The sequence below is a fragment of the Protopterus annectens genome, chromosome 13.part0 (assembly GCF_019279795.1).
Source record: "Protopterus annectens isolate FY-2018-M chromosome 13.part0, PAN1.0, whole genome shotgun sequence".
In the NCBI taxonomy this organism is placed as follows: domain Eukaryota; kingdom Metazoa; phylum Chordata; order Ceratodontiformes; family Protopteridae; genus Protopterus; species Protopterus annectens.
Genome location: NC_056747.1, coordinates 965,374,092 through 965,395,847, shown reverse-complemented (window position 1 = coordinate 965,395,847; position 21,756 = coordinate 965,374,092). Strand labels below are relative to the sequence as shown.

General features: G+C 44.6%; 1 protein-coding gene across 2 annotated transcripts in view; it reads right to left on the bottom strand.

Annotated features, from left to right (window-relative positions):
• The window catches only part of KAT2A (lysine acetyltransferase 2A), a 647,704-nt gene that overhangs the window by 557,461 nt on the left and 68,487 nt on the right, over nt 1-21,756 (bottom strand). For both annotated transcript variants that reach the window (XM_044054728.1, XM_044054730.1), the window contains exon 2: nt 710-833. In XM_044054728.1, the coding sequence (XP_043910663.1) occupies nt 710-833 (124 nt within the window). The remainder of the gene's footprint in view (nt 1-709; nt 834-21,756) is intronic.

Sequence of the window (21,756 nt, the reverse complement as noted above, 5' to 3'; positions counted from 1 at the left end):
CAGAGCAAAAAGGTTTTAAAATTCCTACCAATTTAAAAAGGCCTTTTTTAAAATAAAAGTTTTATTTTTTGTTTTAAAATTTGAAAACTATCCCAGTTTTAAAAAGTTTTCTTTTAACTTTTTGTAAAACCAAGGGGACAAAGGGGCAGGGGCTTTTTAAAATTAAGCTATTACAGAAATTTTAACTTGAAAAAAAAATTTATAAAAAAAACAGGATTTACAAAAATAAGGGAAGTGGAAGAAGGTCCCAAGCCCTTTCCCCCATTAAAAAACGTTCCCATAAAAAATTTTAAAAAGTCTTATTTAATTTTAAATTTACTAAATACTTTTTTAAATAAAAAAAAAAATTGGAAAATTTTAAAAGGAAAAGGAGCAAAAAATTTTGGGCAATTGGGGTGTTTTGAAGGTTTTTTTGGGTTAACCCACAAAAAAACTAAAAAACAATAAAAAAATTTCTTTTTTTAATTGTACTTTGACTTAGAAATGAGGTCCATTCCTATCATGGTATTAGAAATGCAAAAGACTTGAATAAATTAAAAGCATTCACACACATATATTCCATACATACTGACAAAAGTTTTTTAATTACTTTTAATCTTATTTATTAAAAACAAATATCACATACATATGCACATAATTGTCAAGTTATGTACCAAAAGCAAAGGCATGCTTTCCATACAATTCAATTTGCTGCATAAGGAAGAATTACCTAATGCATGTCCACAGCTGCGACAGGGCTCGCTCAGGCTGGCGGCAGGCTGCTGTAGGTCCATCCTTGGTGCAGTAGCAGGGTTTGGGTTTTTCCAACCATTGCACTTGCAGGACTCATTTGCCTAAATCCAAAATTCAGTGTTTTAGACATTCTGTATCACTTGTTTCTCATGCAGTGTGTTTGCTAGTTTCACTCCTAATAGTAGGAGTAGCTTTTCAAAGTAAGCTTATCAACTTCAGAAAACAAAACCTCTAAAAAAAAAAAAAAAAAAGCAATAATAATAATAATAATAATAATAATAATAAGAGACAACCAGGACAGACAGCTAGCAATGAAAGAACAAAATGAACACCAGTGTACAGTGCCACAAGCTGCAGACTACAAACATTTTTTGTGTGCATTTAGATGTAACTAAACACAATTCTCTCAGAGGCACAGCTGTTACCAGAATGTTTCTACGTAGAAAGTGGAGAGGAGGTTAAGAAGATAAAGTACAGTTGTGTACACTTACCATAAATGTAGATGTTCGAGTGTATTCACTGCTGCAGCCATTACATTTGGGTAATCCTGCTGGCAGGTTGCCCTCAGTCAGCCTGAATTCCAAAGTCTTGGTTCCTGCGTCGGCTGCTGTCGCTCCTTCCCTGACGTGAAGTTGTCAGGGGTATAAAAGAAGCAGCTGATGCCATTTTCTTCAGTTTTTCTTGCCCCAGATGTCAGGTGCCCCATAAAAGGGTAGCCAAAATTTATACATATAAAACTACATGCAGCAATATAAACTTTACCTTCATCTACAAGCAAATACACCACATAGGCTGTATAAATCAGAGAAGGAAAGATAAGTTCCAGCAGAAAAGAGGGGGATGGCAGGAGGGTAACCTGGACTGCAACAGTGAATATACTCGAACATCTACATTTAAGGTAAGTGTACACAACTGTACTATGTTCTTCGTGTTTTGCTGTTGCAGTCATTACATTTGGGTAGAGTCCCAAAGCTATTGTTGGGAGGCTGGAGGTAAACAGCATTAGGAGCGGCTATGAGGCCCTGCAGAACTGCAGTGGCAAAGCCTGCCCTGGATTTAGAATAGAGTGGCAGATGATAGTGCTTTGTAAAGGTGTGCACTGAACTCCAAGTAGCTGCCTCTAAAATGTCCTTGGTTGGTACTCCCCTGAGAAAGGCTGCTGAAGTGGCTGCAGCTCTGGTGGAATGTGGCCTAATGCCCTTAGGCACTGGCTTGCCATGGTATAAGTAGCAGAAACAAATGCAGTGGCCTATCCACTTTGAAATAGTCTGCTTTGAGATAGCCTTTCCTTGTGATCTTGCAGCATAAGCCACTAGTAATTGTTCTTTCTGAAAACTTTGGTTTTGACCAAGTAGAATCTAAGCTGTCTGTGTACGTCCAAAGAATGCAGAATTCTCCCTGTTCTGCGGATTTGGATAAAAAGTTGGCAGATGAATGGTTTGGTTAAGAGCCACACTGGACACCACTTTAGGCATAAATGTTGGGTTTGTCCTCAGGGCGACCCTGTCTGGATAAAAAATGATGAAAGGTTTCACAGCCATGAGTGCCTGTAGCTCTGAAACTCATCTTGAAGAAGTTATTGCTAGGAGCAAAGCTTTTTTCCAAGATAAAAACTTTATATCAGCAGTAGCAGCTGGCTCAAAAGGAGGCAGGGTGAGTTTTTCCAAGACATAGTTGAGGTCCCATGCAGGCACTGGTGATCTCCTTGGAGGCCTTACATTTTTGGCGCCCCTGAGGTACTGTTTTAATAAGGGATGAGAAAAGATTGGTGGCTCTGCATTGTAATGAGCCGAAATGGCAGAGGCATGAATTTTAATAGATGAGAAAGATAGGCTTTGTCCAGCATCTCAGTTAAGTATTGTAAAATCTGAGGAATATTTGGCACAGCTGTATCTGATGTTCATCGTGTTTCACTGTTGCAGTCATAACTGTAGGGTGTTCCTGCCGGCAGGCAGCCCGAGGTCGGCCAGAATCCCAAAGTCTGGGTCCGGCGTCGGCTGTACAAGCCAGTACCCTGACGTCAGCACGCTCTGGTACATAGCCCTCAGCCGACGCCATCTTCTCCAGTCTTTCTTGCCGTGCGGTGGAAAGCAGCTCGCAAGTCGTTGGTTGGTGATTTTCGAACAGCGTTTTTGGTTGTTGTCGGTCCGAAGTTCTTACTTCTCTTCTCAAAGCTAAGTACCCGTTAGAATCTTTTTCTTGTTCCTCCGATGTCAGAAAAGTTAATAATTGTATTACGTGTGGGAAACAAATACCTCATAAAGATTTCCACTCTTACTGTCTACCTTGCTTAGGCCCTGACCACGACGCTTCTTGTTGTCGGTTCTGTGCCAGGTTTAATTCGTACTATCAAACGCGAATGACTGGGCTCTGAATTACTTTGGCAGACGCTTCAATTATAGAATGTCGCCGGATACTACCGGAATTCAAAAGCGCCAAAGACAAGGACAGGCCTCCGAGGTCCAAACAGGACTCGTTGCTGCTGGAGCTGGCGTCCGGTTCGGCTGTCGTCAGTGAGGCACTTTTGCAGCCCCTGTCGTCCGCCACTTCTGAACCGATGGCTTGATACGGACTCCCATGGGGAGCCATCAAGGCCTTCTATTTTATCTGCTGCAGGACCTTCGGACGTCGCTCCCTCGGATGGGTCCAGAACCGCTGTGCAGGTACCGGCTTCTGAGGGGGTTTTCAGGCCTACTCACATTACTATTTCAAAGGCAAAGACAAAGACTCCTGTTAAGTCCAAAGCTCCTGCTCAAGCTACTTCTGAATCTACTCTTAGGACACAGAAGCAATTGTTAAGGATGGCTGAAGATTTGCTTACTATGATTAGGGGTTCTCACCCCCCCCCCCCCCGAGAAAAGGCCTCGACAGGATGTTCCTATGGATTCCTCTGACCAGGCTTCTATATCTTCTGTCTCTTCCTCTGATCAGGAATATTCTTTTCCTCCTTATGAGGATTCGGATGCTGAGGACTCTCTGCCTCTCCGCCTGAAGATTTTTCTTTTGGGGAAACCTTACATGAGATGAGGGAACATTTTCATTGGGAAGGTCAGGATTATTCTGCTTCCAAGAAGAGGCTTAGAGAATTCCTTCTTCTTCCTCAACATAGGCCTTTGGCTATCCCTCCTGTTCTTGACATTGTGGATGATGCTTTTTCTGAGGCTAATTTGAATCCTGATTCCATGCCTCCTGCTCCCTCTAAGCCTGATAGGTTTTATAGGGTTCCTGAGTCTCATTTGTTCTTGTTTAAGAATCCTTCTGCAGATCCTGAAACTATATCTCAGGGTTCTAAGGCTGCTAAAGTTGCTACTTCAAAGAATCCTATTCCCTCTGAGAAGGATTCTCGTGCCTTAGACAGGTGGGGCAAAAAGGTATATACTTCTGCTACCCTTTCTGTTAGGGCTTTAAATTGCCAGTTTCATATGTTTAAGTATCAGCAATTTCTTTTGTCTGTTTTAAAGCAAAAGCTTGCCTCCCTTCCTGCATGTGCAGAAGATGAGGAACTACAGGATGTATTGCATGCAACTGAACAACCGAACAAACATAGCTTGCATTGTGGTTTTCATGCTTTGGATGCTTCTTGCAGGGCCGCAGCCTCTGGTACTGTTATCAGGAGACATGCTTGGCTTCGTGAGCAAAGTTTGCCTGAACAGGTTAAGGCCAAATTATTAGATGCCCCTGTTCAGCATGATGTTCTTTTTGGATCTAAGGCTGAGGAGGTTATTAAAAAGATGGAAGAAAAGGCAAAATCTATGCAAACTGTGAAAGATTTCTTGCAAGTTCAGCCTCCTAGATTTTCCAGGAATTGGCCCTCCAAAAATTGGTCCTTTCCACGTCTGACAGGCCTCAAAGGGGAAGATATAGACGCTCCAGAGGTCGTGGCCAAGCTCAGGCCTCCTACAGATCGAGACAATGGACTGCTTCTTCACCTAGAAGGGGAGAAGACAGATCCCAATCTCAAAGAAAGCAAGCTCAATGACTCTCTCGGTTGGGCTACAGGACCTCTTTACCTGGATGCCCCTCTTGGAGGAAAACTTTCTCTTTTACAGAAATTGGACTCATATTACCCAGGACAAATGGGTATTGGACGTGATTTTAAAAGGCTACAAATTCCACTTTCATACCTTGCCAAGGGCTTTCGGTTGGCCAGATCTGCCAAAACATCAGTGGTCAGAGGCCTTAGATCAAGTGGATGCTCTTCTGGCCATGAGAGCCATAGAGCCTGTTCCACTCTCAGAGATGGGAAAAGGTTTTTATTCAAGACTGTTTCTGGTTCCAAGAAAACAAAGCTCATGGAGACCTATTCTGGACCTTTCTGTGTTAAACACCTTTTTGGAAATTCCAAAATTCAAGATGCTTACTCTGCAGCAGCTGATTCCAATGCTCTCTCAGGACACCTGGATGGTGACATTGGACCTAAGGGAAGCTTATTTACACATTCCCATCAGGCAGGAACGCAGGAAATTCCTCAGGTTCAAGGCAGGTTCGAGACACTTTCAATTCTCTGTACTGCCCTTTGGTTTATCTACTGCGCCCAGAGTCTTTATCAAGTGCCTGGCACCAGTAGTGGCTTATTGCAGACTCCAGGGGATTCAGATTTACCCCTATTTGGACGACTGCCTTATTCAGGCAGACAGCAAGGATCTTTTACTTCAACATCTGGATTTTGTTCAATGTCTTCTCCTCCTACTGGGATTTTCAGTGAACACAAAAATGTCACATTTGATCCCTTCTCAACAAATGGTATTTCTGGGAGCCCTCTTAAATACAACCTTACAAAGGGCCTTCCTCACTACAGAAAAACAAATACAGCTGGCTTCAATTTTCAAGACTTTGGCAACTCTACCTCAGCTCACTGCAAGGAAATTCCTGCCGGCACTGGGCTACATGGTTTCCTGAATTCTGTTGATTCCAAATGCAAGGCTTCATATGAGAAAGCTTCAATGGTATCTGAAAAGTGTATGGTCGCAGCATTACCACGATCTGGACACTCTGATTCCTCTGATCCCCTGCCTCCAGAAGGAGTTCCTTTGGTGGTCCAGGGTGTGTGCGTTAAACGAAGGAAAGCCTTTCCGCCTTCCACAACCTTCTCAAATCATAACCAAGGGGCCTCGGATTATGCTTGGGAGCACATTTTCTAGGCAATTGCCAGCAGGGAACCTGGACAAAGGATCATCTTCACTGGCACATCAATCTGAAGGAAATGTTGGCAGTTCAAAATGCTCTTCTAGCCTTCAAGAACCTTTTGCATCCAGGACCTCTTTTGATTTACACAGACAACACCACAGTCATGTGGTACATAAACAAGCAGGGGGGTTCTCATTCGTACCCCCTTTGCAGACTAGCTATGGCTTTATGGGACACAGCTCTAAATCTGAATCTACATCTCCAGACCCAATTCATACCAGGAGAACAGAATCTCTTAGCAGACAGCCTGAGCAGGAACATTTTAGATCCTCATGAATGGATGCTAGACACCAACTTATTCAACAGGATTACTGCAGTTTGGGGATGCCCCCGGATAGATCTGTTTGCATCCCATCTCAATCATCAGCTGCCTCTCTTTTGCACCAGGTCATTCCACAAAACAGCTTGGAAAGTGGATGCCCTGTCCTTCAGCTGGAGAAACCTTTCGGGATATGCCTTCCCTCCTCTTCCTCTTCTTCCTCGGATATTACTAAAGATAAAACAGGACAAGCCCAAGTTCCTCATCTTGATTGCTCCAAATTGGCCTCGACAGTTTTGGTATCCAACTTTAAAGCACCTGTTCTTGGAGCCTCCTTGGATTCTCCTCTGAACCCTTCTCTTCTGTCCCAGCATCAGGGTCAGTTGCTACATTCCAATCTCAAGACCCTTTGCCTGGCAGCTTGGCTCTTCAAATGAATTTGATTTCTTCTAGTCTTCCCAAACAAGTTTTGGATGTTCTTTTGGAAGCTAGACGACCTAGCACTAGGAAATCCTATGCCTCTAAATGGAAGAGATTTTGCATTTGGATGCAGGACCGAGGCTTGGACCCTCTGGTACCTGATCTCTCTTCTATTTTGCTTTACCTTTCGGATCTTTTGTCTAATGGACTTTCTTTTTCTTCCATTAAGATTCATGCTTCTGCTATTTCTGCTCATTTCAATACTGATCCCCCTGTCTTTTCTCATCCTTTGGTGAGACAATTCTTGAGAGGGGCTAAGAATTTAAGGCCTCCCAGGACCCCTCCTGTTCCTGCTTGGGATCTTAATTATGTTTTAGAAAAACTTACCTCCTTTTGAGCCTGCTGCATCTTCAGATATTAAGTTTTTATCTTGGAAGACAGTTCTTTTGTTAGCTTTGACTTCTGCCAGAAGGGTTTCAGAGTTGCAAGCTCTCATGGCTGTGGAACCATACCTTATTTTTCACCAGGACAGAGTATCCTTGAGAACCAATCCTACTTTCATGCCTAAGGTGATTTCGAAAGTGGCTTTGAATCAAACAATTCACCTTCCTACCTTTTTTCCTAATCCTCAGAATAAAGGGGAAAGGATTTTGCATTCCTTGGATGTGCACAGACAGTTACGATTTTATTTGGACAAGACTAAAGAGTTCAGAAAATCTAACCAATTGTTTGTTTCTTTTGCCTCCAGTTCTCTTGGAAAGGCTATTTCCAAACAAACTATTTCCAAATGGATTTCTTATGGAATAAGATTTTGTTACACTCATCATGGGAAACAATTTCCAGGTACTGTGAGAAGTCATTCTACTAGAGCAGCTGCTACTTCTACAGCTTTTCTCAGGGGAGTTCCTACCAAGGATATCTTGGAAGCTGCCACTTGGAGTTCTGTGCATACTTTTCCAAGCACTACAATCTCCCTTTGTATTCTAAGACCAGGGCAGGCTTTGCCTCTGCTGTTTTGCAGGGTCTTCTTGCTGCCCCTTCTTCTGTTTAAACCTCCTCCCTTTTTTCACTGCTTTGGGATTCCACCCTACAGTTATGACTGCAACAGTGAAACACGATGAACATAGTACAGTTGTGTACACCTACCATAAATGTAGATGTTCGAGTGTCTTCACTGTTGCAGTTGGTTTCCTCCTCCTATCCCCTCTTTTTCTCTTTTTGTGGTGTATTTGTGTTTCCTAGTGGGATTCATTTATGATTTATTGGGGACTTCTGACATCTAGGGCAAGAAAGGCTGGAGAAGATGGCGTCGGCTGAGGGCTATGTACCAGAGCGTGCTGACGTCAGGGTACTGGCTTGTACAGCCGACGCCGGACCCAGACTTTGGGATTCTGGCCGACCTCGGGCTGCCTGCCGGCAGGAACACCCTACAGTTATGACTGCAACAGTGAAGATGGCGTCGGCTGAGGGCTATGTACTAGAGCGTGCTGACGTCAGGGTACTGGCTTGTACAGCCGACGCCGGACCCAGACTTTGGGATTCTGGCCGACCTCGGGCTGCCTGCCGGCAGGAACACCCTACAGTTATGACTACAACAGTGAAGACACTCGAACATCTACATTTATGGTAGGTGTACACAACTGTACTTTCCTTGTGCCTGGTTCCAAGCACAGAATCTCTTCCATTTCCCAGCATAAGAATTCCTAGTACTAGGCGTTCTGGCTTCCAAAATGACATCCATCACAGCTTTGCTGAGAGGTGTGTTTTGTGTGACTACATTATCTGCCATGCTGCCAGGTTTAAAGTCCTGAGCTGGCTGTGCAGGATCTGATTGTTTCGCTGGTACAGTAGATGCGGTACTTGAGGTAAAGTCCAAGCTGGGCATTGAGACAAGCTCCTTAATACTGGGTACCAGTGCTGGCGGGGCCAGTCTGGTGCAATCAGGATCATCTTTGGCTTCTCCTGTCTGACCTTTAGGAGTAACTTGGGAAGGAGAGGCAGAGGGGGAACGGCGTATACTGATAGGTTTTTCCAGCTGAAGGATAGGGCGTCCACTTTCCATGCTTGTCTGTGATAAATCCTTGTGCAGAATCTCTTTAGTTGGTAGTTGTGAGGGGAAGCAAATAAATCTATGTCGAGGCATCCCAATTTCCTTGTTATCATGCTGAAGACTTGTGGATCCAGCTGCCACTCGTGGGGATCCATGAGGTTTCTGCTTAGTTCATCTGCCAGAGTATTTTTCTTTTGTGGCAGGAATTGTGCCTGCAGATGTACTTGGTAAGTCAATGCTGTGTCCCACAAAGTCATGGCTAGTCTGTAAAGGGGGTAAGAATGTGTGCCCCCCTGCTCGTTTATATACCACACGACCGTGGTGTTGTCTGCCTATCAGTAGTTGTCCTGGATGAAGTAGGTCCTTGAAGGCTGTCAGGGTAATTTGAACAGCTAACATCTCTTTTTGATTGATATGCAGATGTATTTGGTTTGAGGTCCATGTTCCATGAATGCATCTTCCTGCCATGTGGGCCCCCCCAGGCATAATCTGATGGATCCGTTGTTAGTGTCTGCCTGGCTGGGGGTAATGTGAATGGCTGTCCCTTGTTTTGGTGACAAGCCTTTGCCCACAATCGAAACTCCTGTTGCAAGCCATAAACAAACTCTACAACAAAAGGAGGAAGCTACTACAAGATAGAGCAAAATCCTTAAAAGGTAAGACACCCTTGATCACTATAAGTAAAAAACTAAGAGCTCTCATAAAATCATCCAAAGCAAATTTCGAGAGAAAAATAGCTAAAGACTCAAAAGACAATCATAAGGCCTTCTTTAGCTATGTTAGAAACCTGGGAGGAAACTCCCAGATATGCTCAGAGCTAGTTCAAAATGATGTGAAGATTACTGATCCTACAGACATTGCCAACATACTGGCTGACAGGTTCAGTGCAAACTTCTCCCCCCCAAAGGAGAGATATCTATATAAACGAAAGCAGCCCCCCAAACATCTCCAGCGCCCAGTGAGAGAATCTCTCCAAAGCAAAAAAACACAGCATCCATGGACCTGATGGTGTCCCCGGCTGTGTGTGCCATCCATGAACTCAAGAATTAAACCCACAGCTAGGACAGCTGTTTAATCAAAGTCTTACCTCTGGATCATTTACCCAGGGGGTGGCGCAAGCTGTGGTACCACACTCACCAAGATTGCCGCCACCGACCCTGGACCCCTGACCCGGCAGTGGGCTTGCTTGAAGCCTTATCTGCAAAGCCATGGAGAGGATCATAATGGACCTCATAAATAAAGACATAGGAATTTGCAGACTTTGGATCCAACCCAGTTTGGCTTGTCAAAAGGCAGATCATGCCTTTTAAACTTGGTTGACTTTTTGAAAGTCACCAAAGCCATTGATGAGGGAAAGGCAGTCCATACAGCCTACCTCGATCTGGCTAAGGCCGATACAATACCCCATTCGGGTATCATTGAAAAACTCATCAGCTTAAATGTCAACCCATACATCACAAGATGGGTTGCAAACTGGCAAACTGGCTGATGACAGAACCCACAGGGTCAGAGCTGCTGCGCCATGTCAGACTCAAAGCCTGTCACAAGTGGTGTCCCACAGGGCTCAGTCCTGGCCCCCACTCTTGTTTATCTACTTTTTCGAAGTACAAGCAAACACAGGAGGGTTATGGCTGACAAAGTTTGCAGATGACTGCAAACTGGGCGCCATAGTAGAAAACATCTGACACAGATATCCTTCAGAAGGGTCTCACAGAAGCGGATAACTGGTGCCAGAGCCACGGCCTAAAGTTAAATGCCAAAAATGCATAGTCATACCCTGGGAAAAACAAGGTTACCCTAGCTACCAAATAGGTGGCAATCCACTGAGCACAGAAGAAGTTATCAGGGACCTGGGGACCCAGGTTGATAGTAGTCGGTCATTCGACACCCATGTAGCTAAAGTAGTTAGGAAGACCTTCTACATTGCCCACCTTATCATGAAGGGATTCTCATCTAGATCAAGGAGGTCATAGTCTCCTTTACTCATCACTCATCAGACCAATGATTGAGTACAATGCCCCATTCGGATGTATCTGACCCGACACTTGCAGCAGCTGGAGAGGCCACAAAGTTCCTCACCAAAAGGATAAAGGGTCTCAAAAATCTGTCCTATGCTGCCCGACTGAAAGAACTCCAGCTCTATTCAGTCGCTTGCGCTCCATCAGCTTGCCAGAGGTGACCTTTGCCTAACATACAAGGCCATGTCAAACCCAGATTTGATGAATATGCTTCACCTCAAAATCTAGATCCATCAGAGCCACAAGGGCGGGAGACTAAACCTTGACACGGCTATTAATAGGGCGTGCTGGAGGGATAGATTCATCACCCAAAGACTCCTATGCTGTGGAACAAAATCCCTACATGTGTGAGGCAGAGCACCTCGCTGGCCTTGTTCAAGAGAAATCTTGACCAATGGATGGGAGATACATGAGATATACCAGATATACCAGGATTACCTCAGTGTCACTGCTCGACAGGGCACAGAAAAATATGGGTATATGAGTTCCCCATACTAAAGGGGTGGCCTAAGCCACAAAGCGATGGGCTGTAAATGCCCTCAACCTATGAACCTATGAACCTATAAGCAGGGAATGAGAGTAATTATAGTTTCCAGGCTGTGGCAATGTTGAGTCCAAACACTTTTTAGGTACCATTGAAGTTTCCTCATATACAGTCTTGCATATGGAATTAGAAGGATGCAGAATGCCATGAAGCCCAAAGCCTGCAGACTTTTTTTTGCAGATAACTGGGCGTTTGTTGCTAACATTTTGAAGTAGATAGTCAGTTGCCTTTGTTTGTCTGGCGTGAGATAAGCCATCAGGGCAGTTGTATTTAAGCTTGCACCCAGGAATATTATCTCTTGAGAGGGCACTAGTTTTGATTTCTTTTCGTTGACTGTGTATCCTAGGCATGTTGGAGTTTTTTCATAAAAGCCAGATGCTGTAGAAGGTTTCCTTGTTCTCTGCTTGAATTAGACAGTCGTCCAAGTAAGGATAAATTTGTATTCCTCTTTGTCTGCAGAATGCAATTACTTGTGCCAGGCACTTTGTAAAGACCCTGGGCGCAATAGATAAGCCAAAGGGCAGGGCAGAGAATTGGTAATGCATTGAGCCAGCCTTGAATCTGAGGTATATTCTGCATGTTTGCCTTATTGGGAGCTGCAGGTGTGCCTCTTTTAGGTCTAAAGTTACAAGCCAAGCGTTCTTGCCCAGCATGGGCAGAAGCTGTTGGAAAGTTAACATTTTGAATTTTGGTATATCCAGGAATGTGTTCAGAATCGATAGGTCCAGTATTGGCCTCCAGGCCTTGTCCTTTCTGGGTATCAAGAACAGTCTTGAGTAAAATCCTTGTCCCAGTTCTTGCTCTGGCACTTGCTGAATGGCCCTCATGTCCATGAGGGATGAGACTTGTTTTTGTGCCTCTGCCCATTGATTTTTTGGCAGATCTGGCCAGCCGTTTGCATTTGGCAGGGTATGGAAATGGAACTTGTAGCCCTGTGACACGATATTTAGAACCCACTTGTCCTGGGTTATAATGTGCCAGTTTTGAGAAAAAAGTGCTAATTTTCCCCCTAAGGGTACTGCCAGGGAGAAGACATTTGGACTGTTTCCTGTAAGGTTGTGATTTGTCTTCTCCACTTTTGGAGGTAGAAGCGCCCCATTGCTTTGACCTGTATGAACCTCGCGCCTGGGATCTGCCTCTAGGGCATCTGGGTCTGCCCCTTTGCGGTCCGTCTGACACAGGAAAGGACCAGTTCTTTGTTGGCCAGTGTCTACTAAACCTAGGTGGCTGTACTTGTAAGAAATCTTTGACCGTTTGCATAGATTTAGCCTTGTCCTCCATTTTCTTAACACCAAACAAAGTATCATGCTGTAAAGGTGCATCTAATAATTTAACTTTAACATGATCAGGCAGATTTTGTTCCTTTAACCAAGCATGCCTTCTAATTACAGAACCTGTAACTGCAGCTCTGCAAGCAGGCCTCTAAAGAATCAAAATCACATTGCAAAGTATGCTTTCCAACTTGTTCAGCTGCATGCAATTTATCCTGCATTTCCTTGTTTTCTGCACATTCAGAGTTTAACAACATTTTCTGTTTAAGCAATGACATGACATGTTGCTGATATTTGAGCATATGAAACTGACAGTTTAAGGCCCTTATAGCCAAGGTAGCAGATGTGTAAACCTTTTTTCCCCCATCTATCCAGTGCCCTGGAATCCCTGTCAGAAGAGGTAGGGTTTTTTGCAGCGGAAGCCTCGACTCCCTTGGGACCCTGAGAAATAGTTTCTGGGTCTGCAGCAGGGTTTTTAAAAAGGAATTTATGTGAGTCAGGAACCCTGTAATATCTGTCAGGCTTAACAGGAGCTGGAGGTAAGGAGTCAGGGGTAAGACTAGACTCCGAAAACACATCTACAATGTCTAACACAGGAGGGATGGCTAGTGGCTTGTGCTGGGGTAGTAACAGGAAATCCCTGAGCCTCTTTTTAGATTCTGAAAAATCTTGGCTCTCCCAGTGGAAATGCTCCCTCATGGTACTTAAGATTTCCCCAAAAGAGTAGTCCTCAGGAGGAAAAGCTGAAGGAATGGATTCTTCAGCATCAGAATCCTCATGGGGGGAAAAGAATATTCCTGATCAGAAGAAATGGAAACCTGATCTGAAGATTCACATCTATGTCTAACACAGGAGGGATGGCTAGTGGCTTGTGCTGGGGTAGTAAAGTACAGTTTTGTACCTACCATAAATGTAGATGTTAGAGTGTACACCCTGCTGCAGTCATCACACTTGGGTTATCTTGTCGTCAGGCGGTCCCGCAATCGGCCTGAATTCCAAAGTCTTGGTCCGGCGTCGGTTGCTGTCGCCTCTTCCCTGATGTCAGTGTGCCAGGGGTATATATAATGCATCCGACACCATTTGCTTCAGTTTTTCTTGCCCCAGATGTCAGGTGCCCCCAAAAAGGTGGTCAGTAATTAGTACCAATTTAAGAAATTTAGCACAAACACAACATCCCTCCAGCTATAAGCAAATACATCAGGAAGGTATTGTAAAGATTTAGTCAGTTAGATCAGAGGGGATGGAGGGAGGGTAACCTGGACTGCAGCAGGGTGCACACTCGAACATCTACATTTATGGTAGGTACAAAACTGTACTATGTTCATCGTGTTACCCTGCTGCAGTCATCACACTTGGGTAGAATCCCAAAGCTAAGGATGGGAGGAGGAGTCAAAGAGGGTTAGCGGAGGCTAGAAGGCCCTGCAGAACTGCAGTGGCGAAGCCAGCTCTAGTCTTAGAGTAAAGTGGTAAGTGGTAGTGTTTGGTGAAGCTGTGTACTGAACTCCATGTTGCAGCTTCCAAAATCTCCTTGGTTGGGACCCCCCTGAGGAAGGCTGTAGATGTAGCTGTTGCCCTGGTAGAGTGGGGCCTTGTGGTAGCAGGAACTGGTTTCCCATGATGGGTATAGCAAAAACAAATGCAATGTCCTATCCATTTGGAAATGGTCTGTTTTGATATAGCCTTCCCTTGCAAAGCTGTAGCATAGGATACAAAGAGCTGGTCAGATTTTCTGAAAACCTTAGTTTTATCCAAGTAGTAACGAAGTTACCTGTGAATGTCCAAGGAATGCAAGAGTCTTTCTCCTTTGTTCTGTGGATTTGGAAAGAAGGTGGGTAAGTGGATGGTTTGATTTAAAGCCACACTGGATACCACCTTAGGCATGAAGGAATGATTAGTTCGTAGAGAAACTCTGTCTTGATGGAAAATGAGGAAAGGTTCCACTGCCATTAGTGCCTGCAGCTCTGAGACTCTTCTGGCTGAAGTTATTGCTAGCAGCAGGGCAGTCTTCCATGATATAAACTTTAGATCAGCAGAGAAAGCTGGTTCAAAGGGAGATAGCGCAAGTTTATCCAGAACAAAATTGAGGTCCCATGTTGGTGTAGGTGCTCTCTTGGGGGGCTTAATGTTTTTTGCCCCTCTGAGGAACTGCCTTAGAAATGGATGCGAAAATAAGGGTGGATCCGAGTTGTAGTGGGCTGAAATAGCTGATGCGTGGATTTTAATGTAAGAAAAAGAAAGTCGTTTGTGCAACATCTCAGTTAAACACTGTAGAATCTGAGGCATGTGAGGCTGAAGGGTATTTTGGCCTTTAGCTTGGTTCCAGGTGCAAAACCTTTTCCATTTGTCCAAGTATGCCTTCCTGGTGCTGGGCCTCCTAGCTTCCAGAATAACATCCATAACTGCTTGAGGAAGAGGAGCCGGCTGGATGCTTAGGTGATTTGCCATGCAGCCAAATTTAAGGTTTTGAGCTGGCTGTGTAGAATCTGATTGTTTTGCTGTGTGAGCAAATGGGCAATTTGTGGTAAAATCCAAGGTGGGCCCTGGGCCATATTCCTTAATAGTGGGTACCAGTGCTGGCGTGGCCAGTCTGGGGCTATGAGTATCAGTCGTGGTCTCTCCTTTCTGACTTTCAGAAGCACCTTTGTGAGAAGAGGCAATGGAGGGAAGGCATATACTGTCAGTTTTTTCCAACTGAATGAGAGTGCGTCCACTTTCCAAGTTTGATGGTGAAGTGTCCTTGTACAAAATTTTGTTAGCTGATAGTTTGGGGGGCTGGCAAGCAGGTCTATGTCTGGGAGGCCCCATTTTTGAGTTATCATTGCAAATACTTGTGGATCCAGTTTCCACTCGTGGGGATCCATGATGTTTCTGCTGAGGTCGTCTGCCAATGTGTTCTTTTTTCCTGGCAGGAATTGAGCTTGTAACTGAACTTGGTAAGCCAGTGCTGTGTTCCACAAGGTCACTGCTTGCCTGCATAGAGGGTAGGAGTGTGTACCCCCTTGTTTGTTTATGTACCACATTACTGTGGTGTTGTCCGTCCTTATTGTAAGTTGTCCTGGATGTAATAGGTTCTTGAAGGCTGTCAGAGCATTCTGTACAGCTAGCATCTCTTTTTGATTGATGTGCAGATTCCTTTGATCTGCAGTCCATATGCCTTGAACGCACCGTCCTGCCATGTGTGCCCCCCAAGTGTAGTCCGATGCATCTGTTGTCAGTTTGCCTGGCTGGGGGCAAGGTGAAAGGCTGACCCTTGTTGAGGTGACATGCCTGTGACCACCATAGAAACTCTTGTTGAAGGCAGGGAATGAGAGATATCATTGTGTACAAGCTGTGGCTGTGTTGAGACCATACGCTTTTTAGGTACCACTGTAATTTCCTCATATGCAGCTTTGCAAATGGTATTAGTAGTATGCAAGATGCCATGAAGCCCAAGGCCTGTAGAATTTTTCTTGCAGGGAGTTGGGTCTTTGTTGCCATTGTTTTGAAATATTGAGTCAGTTGTAGTTGTTTGTCTGGCGTCAGATAAGCCTTCTGGGCCGTTGTATTCAAGCTGGCCCCAGGAATGTCATATTTTGTGAGGGTACTAGTTTTGATTTCTTTTCATTTACTGTGTACCCCAGGCAACTTAGAAGATGTTTTACAAAAGCCAGATGTTGTAAGAGGATGTCCTTGTTTTCTGCTTGGATGAGGCAGTCGTCCAGGTATGGGTATATTTGAATTCCTCTTTGTCTGCAGTATGCAATTACTGGTGCCAGGCATTTTGTGAAGACCCTGGGCGCAGTGGATAAGCCAAAGGGCAGTGCAGAGAATTGGTAATGGTTGAACCTGCAATGAAACGGAGGTATCTTCTGCAACTTTGTCTGATAGGGACATGCAGGTATGCCTCCTTGAGGTCCAATGTTACTAGCCATGCTTTCTTGCCCAACATGGGAAGAAGCTGCTGCAGTGTTAGCATCTTGAATTTGGGTACTAGTAAGAAGGCGGTTAGAAATGAAAGGTCCAGAATTGGTCTCCAGGCATGGTCCTTTCTGGGGACTAGAATGAGTCTTGAGTAAAATCCTTAGCCTTGCTCCCATGTAGGTACCAGTTGAATGGCTCTCATGTCCATGAGAGCTGTAATTTGTTTTTGTGCCTCTGCCCATTGATTTTGTGGCAGGTGTGGCATTCCTCTTTTCGTTGGCAAGGTGTGGAAATGGAATCTGTATCCTCGTGAAATTATGTCTAGGACTCATTTGTCCTTTGTGACGATGTGACAGTTGTCTGAAAAAAGTGCTAGTTTTCCTCCCAAGGGAGCTGCCAAGAGAGTGTTGCTTGGCCACATGAGGTGTAAGCCATTGAGTTTGCCTTCTAGTAGTTTGGGGCCTGTCTTCTCCTCCCTTCTGTGTTGCAGTGCCCCATTGTCGAGGTTTGAATTGGGCTTGTGGTTGCCCTCTGCCTCTTGGGCATTTGTATTTACCCCTCTGTGGTCTGTCAGTAGCTGGAAAGGACCAATTTTTTGTTGGCCAATTCCTGCTGAAGCGAGGGGACTGTACCTGTAGAAAATCTTTGACTGTCTGCATAGATTTTGCCTTATCCTCGATTTTCTTTAAGACTTCTTCTGCTTTAACTCCAGATAGGACATCCTGCTGTAAGGGAGCATCTAGAAGCTTTGCTTTAACATGATCAGGCAGAGTTTGTTCCTTTGACCAAGCATGCCTACGTATAACAGACCCTTTGGGACCCTGGGAGATAGTCTCTGGATCAGCAACAGGGCTTTTATAAAGGAATTTGTGGGAGTCAGGCACTCTATAATATATAATATATGTCTGGTTTGGCTGGAGCAGGTGGCAGAGAATCTGGATTCAAACTAGATTCTAAGTAAACATCATCAACAATATCTAAAACTGGGGGGATGGCAAGAGGTCTGTGCTGGGGGAGTAAAAGAAACTCTCTGAGCCTTTTCTTTGAGTCAGAGTAGTCCTGACCTTCCCAGTGAAAATGTTCCCTCATAGTGTGTAAAGTTTCCCCAAAGGAGTGGTCTTCAGGGGGAGAAGCTGAGGGAATGGAATCCTCAGCATCAGAATCTTCATAAGGGGGAAAAGAGTAATCTTGGTCCTCAGAGGAGCCTGAGGAAATAGACACTTGATCAGAGGAGGCATAATCTTCCTCTTGTCTAGGCCTTTTGTCGGGGTGGGGGGTTGGGAACCCCTGATTAAAGAGATCAACTCTTCCGCCATTTTAAGCACCTGTTTCTTAGGCATGGGGCCTTGAACTGAAGTGCAGTCTTTTTAGGTTTAATAGGAGTCTTAAGCTTAGGATACGTTTTTATGGTAAACGTCATCGGTCTGAAGACACCTTCAGAAACCGAAGGTGTTTCTGCAGCACCGACATCTCTTTCTGCAGTGTCGTCAGTAGGGGCTAAACAAAATGGCTGCTTCGGCCTAACACTCTCCGTCAAAGGCTCCGAAGTGGTCCCTGGTTCCAAATCTGCGGTAGCCAGGGGCTGCATAGGAGCCTCACTGAAAACCGGTGAACCGGAGACCGACCCAGCCGAGGCCTCTGTGTCTGGCTTGGGTCTAGGCTGCCTGTCCTTATCCTTGCGTTTTTTTGTGCCCGCCGGTAGTCGGTTGCTCCGACGGCATTGTGTAGTTACATTTTCTACCGAAGTAGTGTCATGCGAAATCAAAGCGTCTTTTAATAGTACGCTTATTGAACCTAGCACAAAAGCGACAACCAGTGACGTCGTGGTCTGGGCCTAGGCAAGGTATACAGTAAGAATGAAAATCCTTATGAGGTATTTGCTTCCCACAAGAAATACAATTGTTAACTTTTTCTGACATCGGTCCGAGGCAAGAAAAGTTTCCCCAACGGGGTACTTAGCTTTATTGAAGACTTTGGATCTGAAATTCGACTTTGAAAATCTCAGGAGTCAGCCGACCGGCACTTGCGAACTGCTTCTGCTTCGGGCACTGCATGGCAAGAAAGACTGAAGAAAATGGCGTCGGATGCATTATATACACCCCTGGCGCACTGACATCAGGGAAGAGACGACAGCAACTGACACCGGACCAAGACTTTGGAATTCAGGCCGACTGCGGGACCGCCTGACGACAAGATAACCCAAGTGTGATGACTGCAGCAGGGTAACACGATGAACATCAGGAAAACCCTGAGCCTCTTTTTAGATTCTGAAAAATCTTGGCTCTCCCAGTGGAAATGCTCCCTCATGGTATGTAAGATTTCCCCAAAAGAGTAGTCCTCAGGAGGAGAAGCTGAAGGAATGGATTCTTCAGCATCAGAATCCTCATGGGGGAAAAGAATATTCCTGATCAGAAGAGGAATCAGAAGAAATGGAAACCTGATCTGAAGATTCACAGTCAGTCTTCTTGCCTAGGCCTCTTATCAGGAGGGGGATGGGAACTCCTGATCAAGGTAATCAAGTCTTCGGCCATTTTGAGCATCTGTTTTTTGGGCATGGAGGCCTGTCCACGTGGCTCTTGAGTTTGCTTCTTTGCCTTTGAAGGAGTTTTAGTCTTTACCTTTGATGTCAGTGTAATGTATAGATGTTTGGGTCTGAATACACCCTCCAAAGCCGGTGCCTGCTCAGCGGCTTCGGACCCATCTGAAGGATTAGCATCCGAGGCTCCAATACTTTTGAGTTTCCAGCGGCATGGCCGACTCCACGTGGGAGTCGGTAGCGGCCTGCGACTCTAAAGTAGTGGTCGTCAGGGGCTGCAAAAGCACCTCACTGAGAACCTGCAAACTGGCGACTGGCTTAGGAGAAGCTTCGTCAGTGGTTTTGGGCCTCGGCGTCCTTTCTTTTTCTTTGCATTTTTTGTGAACTCCGGTAGTCGGATGGCTTTCCGACGACATTTCTGGATAATTAAAACTGTGACCAAAGTAGTTTAAGGCAAAATCATACCGACGCTTAATAGTGCGATGGTTAAATCTAGCACAAAACCGACAACCCAGAAAGATATGATCAGGGCCTAGGCAAGGAACACAGTAAGAATGAAAGTCCTTATGAGGTATTTGCTTCCCACAAGAAATACAATTATTAACTTTTTCTGACATCGGTTCTGGAGCAAGAAAAAAGTTTCCCCAATGTGTTACTTAGCTTTATAGAAGACTTCGGACATGAAATTCGAACTCGAAAATCTCTGGAGTCGGCTGACCAGCACTTGCAAACTGCTTCTGCTTCAGGCACCACACGGCAAGAAAGACTGAAGAAAATGGACCCAACACTTTGGATTCAGGCTGAATGAGGGCAATCTGCCAGCAGGATTACCAAAATATAATGACTGCAACAGTGAAACATGAAGAACATCATGCAACAGCTTGTAGTCTGGATGGGCTTGGAAAGCAGGACACCCATTACATCAAAGCTTTGCTTATTTTCTCCTGCAACAACGCTACTACACTGGTATAGGCAACCATTTTTTTTGACAAGTCTATTTTGGCCCCCCCTATTACCTTTTATTGCTCATTTACCATCTAACCTACTGTACTTTCCGCTCACCCCTGCTCTGCCCCCCCCCCCACCCAGTAGATACAGGAAGAAACAGGGAATCCCAGATGAAACCTGTGGCTACGCCCTCTCACTCCAGTGAGAGAACAACCTCACAGTCCTAGCCTACAAGACAAACCATTTCCACTTTGAAAGGTAACAGCTAGGGACAGGCATCACATATGCATTTAAGGCCGTGGGGGGGGGGCTATCTTGGGTGGAGTGAGAATGATGATGTACCATCATCTACCACTCTCATAAACTTACTCATTCCACGAATGCAGTAGCACGCCTACAAACGGGAAGACACTCCCAGTCCACACCAAGATGTGCCATGGCTGTATGCAAATCCCCACCCCCCAACCCCAGGACTGCTGAACATAGGTCACTCATTCCCACACCCCTTCATCAGCTCCTCCACAACCAGAACCTCTACACCAACTGAAACAGCACCACTACACTTAGGGCTTCATCCCCTGTAGCATTAAGTAATTTCTAAGCTGAAATTTGAAAAAAAAAATAAAAACAATACTACCAGTGCATAAATCTGTGTAAAAGCTGGCATGCAAAAATTCTAGGAGTACATCACTTAATGAGGCAACGGTTGTCTAAACCCACAAAATGTTTTTTTGGAAAACAAGTTCTGAAACTGCCTGAAAGTATCTCACCACTTAAGGGGGAACCCGACCATCTCTATACCTCACTCACATTACTTACCGATACTACACTATATATACACGCAGACACAATCCGGTATCCAACATCATCATTGTAAAAATAAACGCTCTCTGCTACATGATCACAGGAATAAAAACCAGGTTAGCAGTGAATGCATCACTGCAGCAGCACAGCTCTGAAACTGCACCTTCATGCGTCAAGTGTGATGCTGACGCATTCACATTTTTGACATGGCAAAATTAACTCAGATGAATTCTTTTATTTTGCAAGGAATTTCTCAACTTTAAAACTACAGATGATGACACACCATGTAGTCTGGGAACTGCAAAGCCTTAGATCTTGTGCAGGACATAACAGGAAGGCAGGAAAGAAGACAAAGTGAGAAAAGTGCAAGTAAACAATCCCCAAATGAAATTCACATTTACAACAAATGTCTATTTCTAACACTAAACTGGTCTGTTAAAACATACACAGTTCATGCTGCAGGAATCCATCATGGAACTGTTGACAGCAAATTTCCATACCAAAAGAAAGATTCTGCATCTTTTTTTTTTTTTTTTGAAAGATTCCATTCAGGACAAAAAACACAAAATGACAAACATTACCAAGTAAGGGATCATACTGAAAGTGCGAAAAACCTTATGTGCAGAAAATTTCCAAGACGGCCAAGCAAAAGGTTATCAAAGTGACTAGTTAACATATGTTTCTTTGCAGCTTCCAGGAAGTAGATCTCTTAAGCTACTGCCTTTGTGACGAGACACTCTTTCAGTTTGAGGAACTGAAGTTAAGGTTATAGTGCTCCTTCAACATTTTGAAGACATTTTGTCCAACAGAAACATGCCAAGAAACTTAAAAACTCTCAAGTCTAAGCCATGTTGTAATGTTTGAGAGTGTGGAAATTAACCCCATGAAACACACTACTGGTGGCCAGCATGAACCATCAAGCAGGCTGGATATTATCCCATTACAGTAATAAAGCTGATGAACTTAGGTCAAACCAGATTAATAAACTGTATAACAGAGTGCAATAACCTCAGCAGAAAGCTAATGCGATGAGTGCCGATATCAATACAGAGAATGAATCCACAAAGAGGACATCTGGACAAACTAG